The following is a 10,530-nucleotide window of genomic DNA, read 5'->3' as shown; positions in this document are numbered from 1 at the left end:
ATCTATTACTTACAGTACTTTAATGTTAATAACCCAATAGAAATCCCAACAGTTATGAGTCCCAACTAGTCGGTTCAGTTTCTGTGCCGTGAGTGTGAGCTACGCCCCTCGACAGACCATGTGGGAAGTGCAGTTAACCCCGCAGGCATTGAGCACGCTGTCCTGTGAGCAAAGGGAAGGATTGAAGTTTCAGAGAAATTACCGGAGCCTCTCCCTCTCTGGCAGCAGCTGAAAAGGTGAGTGAGGGCTTTGTTTGATTTCTCTTGGATTGCCTCAAACGGCTGTAAAGTTCTGGTTGTTTGGTTCAGGATCAGAGCAGTCAGGAGGAGAATGAGCGTGCAGGTATTACACTCATACCTGTCGCTCCCCTGAGGAAAGCATGAATGGTATGCTGAAGTCATGCGGCTCTTGGATATGTAAGCCTGAGTGGCTCCAGGACAGGACGTCCAGAAGCATTTGTAACTTATTATAAGTTACTGGTTTCTATCTTTCCTCACCATCACTAGGTGCCAGATCCTGCACGGGTCCATGTTTTCTGTGACAGATGACATCCCAGCCTTTAGGAGGAGACATGATCGGTGTCTATTTACTAAACACACACTCCCATAAAACACCCTGTGCACCCAACAGAAGGATTTTGATTCTCTTTTTCAGTGTAATTGTGTTAAACCAGCCAGATTCACTCCTGTGCTAAAGGGTGAGTATCCAGTTTTTGTTATCAACCCTAGTACTTCTTTCACAAAACTAACCAACAGCACCTCACGGCTTATACGGACTCTTTTGTTGTCTGCTCAGGTGCAGGTGTTTGTATCACAGTGCGCTGGTAATGAAAGGCTGGAAGAGACAGTTTGACTTTACGTTGTTTGCCTCAGCTGCTGCTACTGTTACGCAATCTTTTTTGAAATTCGATCAACTGCTGACACTTGATCATCGATGTTAATCGATCCAAACCTTATTGGGACAACAAACAACCTCAGTAATTGGCAAAACAATCCAACAGATCTCCGTTTTATGGCACTTCTGGTTCTTTATCGACCTGGATTCTGACTTTAACCGCTTCGATCCTCCAGACGATTTTCTAAATTGCCCTTTCCTGAAACAGGTGAGCCTGAAATGCATCTGTCAGACGGGAGGCAGATCCGGAGTCCGTGTTTTGAGCGGGTATTTTGTTTTACTTGACAACACCCTCTGGTTAAAAGCAGAACCAAGAATGTGCTAATACCCGTAAGTGAGAGTTTATAGTAACGTCGCTCAGCTGCGGTGGAAGATGACTTAACAGCACGTTGCGCACTGCGACTCATTGCTTCAAGCCAAAGTTGAACACCAGATTGCAGCCGCAGTAGAATTCGCCACAGGAAGAGGCCAGTTGTTAGGTAGTTGTTGGATTGAGCATTTGAATGATTGGATATTACTATTAAACACTCAAGGCTTTCAATTTGGTATATCTGGTAGGTCTTTATCTGTAACTGTTGTTACTGTATCATTCCTGGATAAGGCATCAACCAGACTCGCTGGTTCTTCCTGCTGCTCCGCCCCCTGCGGAGCTCTGCGGCGCCCGGCGAGACTCTGACGTAGCAGAAGGACGAGGCATCAACAGAAAACCAGCTAAAGGTGAACATGTGATTAAAATGTGCTAGATATAAAAGACTTACATTGATGATGTCAATGTCCTTGTTCTTTGAGATCTGTTCTTCTAAATAACAGTAATCTGTCTATGCCGATTGACTACAATTTTTTTTTATACATTTTTCTTTCATATCTCAATTTTAAAAAAAATTTAATTTGCAGAGCAGGGCTGCACGGTGCATGGAAACAGAATTTGTTGTTGCTCAGTCACACTTTTGCAAAATGTCTACAAAGAATTTTGACATCTCAATAATAAACACACACACACACACACACACGTAAGTAAATATACGTGTATCCATGTTATAAGACATTCTTTTTCCTTTACTATTTTTTTTTATTTATCTATTTTATTTTTATTAGGTCGGTACATCAAAATAAATCATTCATTTATGCTGTTGTTTCGTGAATTTGTCTGTTTTGAGGCTCAATGAGAATCTTAGCTTTTCCATGTTCTGTATTTCTGCCACGGTTCCAATCCACTCCTGCTTCATCAGGCAATTACAATTTTGAATCAGATTAATCAGAGGTTTGCTGTTGATTAATCTCAATTGATCGTGATTAAATTGAATTCATTTTTAATCTACATTCATCACGTTTCATTTTGTATGAGCAGTCTCAAGAAAGATCAGAATATACCTGTGTCTAACGTGTTTTTTTAAACACCTTTAACTGTTCATGTTAACAAAAACTTTTTTTTTTCTTTCTTTTTTACAAAACAAAGATTTATCCACATTAACGTGTTCCCATTGCTAAAGCTACAAACTAGTTGACAGTGTCCGAGAAGAGACGTGTCACTCAGGGCCGTCTGCTGCTGCAGTTAAAGCCATACCAACATGGCGGCTCGGCCACAAACTTTCTCTTTTATTACTAAAACAGTTCAGTGAAAAGTATTTCGGAAAACATTTGAGGCGAGAAATGACCTGTGCAGTTTCTGAATCTGTCCTTGCTTTACTTCCACTACAGCAAGTTTAGATGTTTTATGAAAGTTTCCTGATGCATTGGACCATTGGTTTGCTTCATTTGCATAAAGGTGGCTGTATCCTACATTATGCAAATGAGCTCCAGGACGACGCAACGCAACGCAACTCGAAATACACCGCATCCTGCATGCCCCCGCATGCATTTCATATTGTTAGGATTTTCCAGGTCTCCTGCTTGTTCCAGTGTGTGGCAGAATGAATTAAAACAGACCAGAGACCGTTCTAGTTTATACAGGCATTTATTAACAAAACATAGTCACCAGACGGTTCGTACAGGCTTCTGCTGTGTTATTTAGGATGTAGGAGGAGGATTTTAACTCAACAGTGGCTTCTTCACAGCACTTCCTGTGACCCACGACCCACTTCCAGTCCTCTCTGGGCCAATCACAGTTGAGAATTCTTGATCCGCAGTTATCCTCCTCACCACATGGGGTACTCAAGGGGGACTTTCTCTGGGCTCTCTGCAAATGTGAGACTGTTCAATCCAGAATAGTTAAACAACATAGACAATGAATGGGATACTAGAAATTGATGGATTCCTCACTGCAGATGGACTAATTGCATTGCAATTTTTAATCAGATTAATCACGACGCTAGATTAATCTGTGTTAATGTGTTAATTTTGCCACATTAAGTAAAAACTTTTGAACATAAATTTGAAGACTGAATGAATTGAAGAAACAAAAGGATCCGCACTGATGTTCAGTAATGGATCAGGGTCGTGTGATTATGTACTAGACCTTTATAAAAACTCTTCTTTTTAACTCTTCAGGATCCAGTCGCAGAGCTTCAGCCGTCGCCTGGCCGTCATGGTGACCATCGTGATGGAGCGAATCGGGCGGCTGTTCATCAGCCTGCAGCAGATCCGGCAGGTCCCCCAGATGCTCGCCGCGGCGGTGCCCTCTATGCCGAGCACTCTTAGAGACGCAGAGTTTCCTTATGAGATGAGGGAACGGTACATCTGCACCGGCTACCGGCCGCTCCACCAAAACTGGCGCTACTACTTCCTGTCCCTGTTCCAGTGCCACAATGAGACCATCAACGTCTGGACACACCTGCTGGCGTTTTTCATCATCCTGGCTAAATTCAGGGAGATATCGGACACCGTCGACTTTCTCAATGACCGTCACTCGTGGCCGCTGCTCGTCCTCATCGTTTCCTCGCTGATCTACTCGGCGTGCAGCGCAGCCGCTCACTTGCTGGCAGGGAAATCGAAGCTGTGCCACTACTGCTTCTTCTTTCTGGACTACGTAGGCGTGGGACAGTGTCAGTACGGCAGCGCCGTGGCCCACTTCTACTACGCCGTGGACGAGGGTATGCACAGGTACGTGGGTGGGGTCTTCATGCCCGTCGCCGCGCTGCTCAGCTGCCTTTCCTGCCTGGGATGCTGCTACGGGAAACAGCGCAGCCACACACCGCCGCGCTGGGTGTGCAAGATGTGCCAGGTGGTGCCGTCGATACTGGCCTACATCTGGGACAGCAGTCCGGTGAACAAAAGACTCCTATCCTGGTCCAGCAAGGACCCCGCCATGGTCTACTACCTGGGGCAGGTGGCCCTCTTCCTCAGCTGCGCCTTCTTCTTCACCGTCCCACTGCCACAGTACTGCTTCCCCAGGCGCTGCGACTTCATGGGACACAGCCACCAAATATTTCACGTTTTACTCTCCTGCTGCAGCCTGTGTCAGATCCACACTTACCAAGTGGAGTACGTACTCCGACGGGATCTGTACTCCCGTCTTCATGCAAGCAGCGACCCCGGGCTGTTTGTACGGCTGTATGCGTTCACGCTGGCTGCGTGTTCGCTGGTAGCAGCCGCCATGTTCATCAAGGTGAAGCAGGATTGTGCCCGAAAAGCCAAATTTGAATAGCAGAATGGAAAATATTCAGCACGCTCAAACCAGAGGTGAAAATACAAGCGCGTGTAATTTGTATGAACAAAACTACACGTAGAGGCTATAGACCGTTAGCACAATGCTTCCCTTACTTGCTTTTTCACTCTCTGGCAGTTGTGCACGCCACCCTTGGGCCCACCCACAGAGGAATGTAGACAGGACTTCCAAAAGCCATACTTTATTAAATTAAATCAAAACTGAAACTGAAAACTCACACACAGACTCTGCTGCCCTGTGTGTTTCCTCCGCCTGCCTCTGGGCAGCTCCTCCTTTATGGGCAGAGAGGTAATTAAGCACCTGATGGGAATGAAGTGTGCTGCCTCACCTCTCTGCCACACACTCAATATTTTTAAAGTATCGAAATTACAATATCGAGTTTCCAGGATTTCACCTCTTAAAAAAACAAAAAAAAACTCTTAATCTTTTTGAGTTCTTCAACTTCAGACAAGCTAATATTTTGCTTTACATGTCAGAATAATTTATGTTTTGCACATTTCTAGTGGACTTCAAATTTAAAAAGTGCTACAAACAGCAATCAAACAGCAATCAAACAATAATAATAATACTTCATTTGTGGAAGGATTTCTTACTTACTTTTTATGTGAGTAATGCTCTGACATATATTCACCCATGAATGTACAAAAAAAACAATTTTAAAGTGTATATCTGACCAAAATGCCATTGAACTAGACATTTCAGAATGTCCAGCTAAAATGAAAATGTTATACACTCTTTGCTGGATTTTCAAAAAAGGTATACATAATTGATTATAAAAGACAAAAAAATTATTGTGTTATGTACCCCCCAAAAAACCCTATTTTTTTTATATTTTTGGACGTGTTGATTTCTTTAGTATCACTGTGAATATGGTGAAGTAATTGGTAAAAGTGATTGTTGTTGTACTCAAGATCGGTGTCGAAACCACATTTTCAAGATCTTGGTCTTGACTCAGTCCCTGATGTCGTCATATCCAAAACAGGATTAGAAAACCAGGATTAAACTGATCAAGGATTTAAATCTGAGATGTTTATGTTTTTTTAGATAAACTTTCTTTCATTTTTTTTTTTTTTTCATAATCCAAAGTGAAGTACAATCTAAATAAATGAGTTTTATCTATACGGTGTACTGATCTATCGTCTTGATCTTTATACATAAAATTCTGGGTTTTCAGGGATTTCTGTGTCTCAGGTGCCGTTCACATGACGCTTCAAGTTAAAACGCATCGATTTGGGTTTTTGTTTCAGAAAACTTTTATGTTTTGAAAAGAATGTTCGTTTGCATAGAAACAAAAGGAAAACGATGTAGTTAGCACGCCAGACCACGAGTCGATGCTGTTCGTTATTTTTGGAAGGAAATCACACACACACACACACACACACACACACACACACACACACACACACACACACACACACACACACACACACACACACACACACACACAAATACTATATAAATAATAATACTGGCGAGTACATGGACGATCGTATGGACAGACGACGTTATTATTGAGCAAAAACAGGGAACAATTTGTGTGAATGACAATAATAATAATAATAATAGTAAAAAGAGAAATATTAAGGTGGAAAATGTGCATAGCTATAAACAAAAATGTGCTTCTTCAGAAAGGGGTGAGAAGACGTATTTAAGTTATTTAAGTTAAGTTATTTAAGTTCTGATTAACAGGAGCCTTTGTGTTAATATCTATCCAAATACAAAGTGATATTATCTAAACAATGATCTCTATAACAACTAGAATTTTCCTCTGACGTCGTAGCTTCCGTCCTTATCAACACTTTCTCTAAATTTCCTGCTGATTGATGGGATTTTTTTTTGCCTTACACTTTGTCAAGCTGTCCAATAGTTCACACTGTGAGCAAAAAACAAGGTGGTTTGAACCCAATAACATTGTCAATGATTGGTATTGCTAATATTTGAAGGATGCTTAATGGATATGGTGAAACCTGGGAGAAGTTTCACCAAATGTTCACACCCCAAAACAATGGAGGAGCACATGTCATCTGACTCACCGTCCAAAACTTTCCCTACCTTGTTTATCGCGCCGCCGCTTCTCGAGAATTTCCTTTGTACGTGTTGGTATCAGGTCGTACATGTTGTCCAGATGATTCTATCAATGTTTACATGCCTGTGGGTTTATATTTTTCACTTTCACTTTTTCACTTCGCACACAGTTTTGTCAATTAAAATTTTCTTAATAAAACGTTTCAAGCTGTGACGATGATGTAGTTTTCTTTATACTTGAAGTCTGTCGATTCAAAAGTACCTGGCAAAACTTTTCTCAAGTGCTTGTGCATCAAATCCTGTAGAGATGTTAGATGTTAATAAATATACTATAGAGCAGATCTGGGCATGATACGGACCATTGACTGTCCCTGAACTGCTTTTTTTGCGCTGAGACTTAATTTGAACACATTCAGCTCTACAATTAAGATGTTTTGGTAAATCTCCACCTCTTAACTCTGAATTTCAAAATTCCCTTCTAGTTTGATCTGGAGTTTTTCTCCGTCAAAACGTTTATATTTCTTTGCATTCCACCTTTATTTTTGAATCCCATGTTATTCCACTGCTCATCATAAAAACCTGGTATTTCTGTCTGAAAAGGGGAAAAAAACTAAACATGAACTGTGTTTTTAAAAAGCTCTTAGTTGAATTACTGAAGTGAAGTGGCCATTACAAGCTGAGACAAGGTGAACGGCGTCTTTCTGCTGCCACCAAGTGTTGACAACGCTACATGAGCAGAGAGAGCTTTATTTTCTCAACTGGCAGGATAGTTTCCTCTGGCGTAAACCTGACAGACGATCTCTTTCACCTTCCTCGCAGATTTCACACACACCCATCGACCCGCACGTCTTCCTGCGAGTCGGTCCAAGCTGCCGGCTCGGTTACTCATGCAAAAAAAAAAAAAAAACCTGAGTCAGCTGAATCGCGGCTCTGCTGGACTCTCTCCCACATTCCTCCCGTCTGACTCACAATGGATGAGGCCAGCCTGCTTCTGCTTCTGATAATTCAATTTCATCTCTCCCCATTACAGCTAATGGGGCAGAAAATGCACGGGCATTAAAGGGAGGCAACATTTCACTGATGGCTGGCGACTGTCTGAGTGGGACGGCCGTAGCAAAGACTACTGTTTGGGATCTGGACCACTGCATCTAATTGGTGTTGAGATGATGGTATGTCGTGATGTCGTATTGAAGAGCCCCTGCTAGTTTGACTGGTTGACTTACGAATAAGTTGGGAAACATGACGCAGATGTTCATTTCGGTCGACTAATTCCTTCTTCTTCTTCTTTTTCTTTTTGGTTTAATGGCAGTTTGCATCCATAAAGTTGCATTACTGCCATCTGGTGGTCTTATCTATTTACAATGTCTCCCACCACTCTCGTCGTCCCTGATAAGGCTGTTTCCCTTCTTCTTCTTCTTCTTCTTCTTCTTCTTCTTCTTCTTCTTCTTCTTCTTCTTCTTCTTTTTCATTTGGGTTTAATGGCTGTTGGGACCCGTGAAGTTGCATGACCACTTTCTGCTGGTTCGAGCTAGTCTACACTATTCCCACCGCTAAAAAAAAACAAAAACAAAAGAAAGAAAGAATGACCCATTTAACTTTGAACCCCACAATTTCAGAGAGGCTGCAGAACCACTGAGCGGCAACAAGGGCATGACAGAGGCAGAATCTTGGGTGGTCCACGATTTTATTTTCAAAAGTGCAAAACCACAAAAATAAAAGTGCAAAGTGCCATGAAGGGCATTGGCGGACAACAGGAGTGTGGTTTGTCTGCTGCTGGTTTTACTTCTGGATCGAGAGGTAGAACCAATGGCAGATTGAGAGGTAGAGCCAACGGCAGACTGGGAGGTAGACCCAACGGCAGATTGAGAGGTAGAACCAACGGCAGACTGGGAGGTAGACCCAATGGCAGATTGAGAGGTAGAACCAATAGCAGAGGTAAATCCAAGAGCAGATTGAGAGATAGAACCAATAGCAGAGGTAGAGCCAACGGCAGACTGGGAGGTAGACCCAACGGCAGATTGAGAGGTAGAACCAATAGCAGAGGTAAAACCAAGAGCAGATTGAGAGATAGAACCAATGGCAGAGGTAGAACCAATGGCAGATTGAGAGGTAGAACCAACGGCAGACTGGGAGGTAGAACCAATGGCAGATTGAGGGATAGAACCAATAGCAGAGGTAGAGCCAACGGCAGATTGAGAGCTAGAACAAACAGCAGAGGGAAAACCAACAGCAGATTGAGAGGTAGAACCAATGGCAGAGGTAGAACCAATGGCAGATTGAGAGGTAGAACCAGTGGCAGAGGTAGAACCAATGGCAGATTGAGAGGTAGAACCAACAGTAGGAAAAAGATAGTTTGAAATGTATTCAAACGTATTTCATTGGTTTCAGACTCGGGCGGGGTAAACTGGCTGCACAGCACCACCTACACTTAGGAGGATGACATTTGGCACAAAGATCAGGCCTTGTTATAATGTGTGTATTTTAATGGTTTTTGGGGCCAAAGTGGCTCAACAGCGCCACCTACATTCATGTAAAATCAATCATTTCGCACCCTGCGGTACACCAAACCTCCCCATACACCACGTTCCAACACGTGTGTGTGTGTGTGAGGAGTCGTTCATCGCTGCTTGCAGCTTTAATTTCAGTTTGGATTGTTGAAGTTCACGTGGAATCTTTTAACTACGATTGAGTTTTAGTTGTGAAAGATTCATGGATCTTCATTTCTTTAAATTTATTTATCTTTACATGCTGAACGCTGTTTTCGTATACATTTGAAAAGCTTCATATTTCATCAAGTGAAATACCAAGTCTTAGCATTACAACACTAATATGAAAAGACAATGAATGTGGTTCTTACTATTATGAACCAGTCATCATCATTAACACTCCCATGTTATCATTGTTAGCATTAGCAACTGTTTCACAGGACATCTTCAATGTTGAAATAGTTCTTTCAATAACCTGTCCATTCTTAACACTGAAAGTAGTTCAGGTTGAAAGAAATTATCAGGTCATTTATTCATAACTTAGTTTTTTTAATGTGACTTTTTAAGATTGAGTTTAAACGACTTGGATATTTTTGATAATGTTTAACATTTTGTGTTGGAAATGAAATGTTGAAAAGTTTTATTTTGGTTTTTTACATTTAACAATTGTATATTCCCTTCTAGAACACAACCAAAAAAGGGTTTGGGCAGAAGCAATTTTTTTTTTTTTCTCAATTAAGGAAATGTACTGCACTGACTATTCACATAACTGATATGTATTAATCATATCACATTTGAGAGACTTTTTTAATTTTAACAGAGAATGGATTAACCTAAATTGATCACTAAGATCGTTCCATAATTTCACCCAAACAACTGAAAGACACCTTTGTTTGACATTGGTTCTTATTTTGTGTGTTTTAAACCGAAGCAAACCTATTATTATTATTATTATTATTATTATTATTATTATTATTATTATTATTATAATGTTTAACATTTTGTGTTTCCAGTGCTGGTCAGCAAACTTGCAATGACACAGAGTTTTCAGGAGACTGAGAAATAATTCAGAGAGTGTGTCAGGACACAGAACTGGAGTGCTAATGTTATTCTTAGAAATCTTCCGTTATCTTTGGGCAGCGCTTCCGTTAATACACACACACACACACACACACACACACACACACACACACACACACACACACACACACACACACACACACACACACACACACACACACACACACACCTTGAGGGTTAATTAATCAATGATATTAAAGAACAAAAATGGAAATAATGAGGAAAAATATTGACCTTTCATAGTTTTAAAACATGTTCAGAAAACAAAGCTTGTAGTTAACACCAACTTTCCATCAAACAAAACCCTCAAGGTGTGTGTGTGTGTGTGTGTGTGTGTGTGTGTGTGTGTGTGTGTGTGTGTGTGTGTGTGTGTGTGTGTGTGTGTGTGTGTGTGTGTGTGTGTGTGTGTGTTTTGCGATGGAAACAAAGTTTCTTTTAATA

General features: G+C 41.4%; 1 protein-coding gene across 2 annotated transcripts; it reads left to right on the top strand.

Annotated features, from left to right (window-relative positions):
• The first annotated feature begins 150 nt into the window (after positions 1-150).
• LOC308123064 (membrane progestin receptor alpha-B-like) lies at positions 151-5,621 on the top strand. 2 transcript variants are annotated; one of them, XM_080485321.1, is made up of 4 exons: positions 151-236; positions 507-697; positions 1,496-1,611; positions 3,382-5,621. In XM_080485321.1, exon 4 carries the CDS (start codon positions 3,419-3,421, stop codon positions 4,475-4,477), a length of 1,059 nt encoding a protein of 352 aa, XP_080341447.1. In that variant the 5' UTR covers positions 151-236; positions 507-697; positions 1,496-1,611; positions 3,382-3,418; the 3' UTR covers positions 4,478-5,621. The 2 variants fall into 2 exon arrangements, with proteins under 2 accessions (XP_080341447.1, XP_080341448.1); XM_080485322.1 differs by lacking the exon at positions 151-236 and having other exon boundaries at positions 442-697.
• The last annotated feature ends 4,909 nt before the right edge of the window (positions 5,622-10,530 follow it).

Source organism: Lipophrys pholis (genome assembly GCF_963383615.2).
Source record: "Lipophrys pholis genome assembly, chromosome: 17".
NCBI classification, from domain to species: Eukaryota; Metazoa; Chordata; class Actinopteri; order Blenniiformes; family Blenniidae; genus Lipophrys; species Lipophrys pholis.
This window is presented reverse-complemented; position numbering and strand designations above follow the sequence as displayed.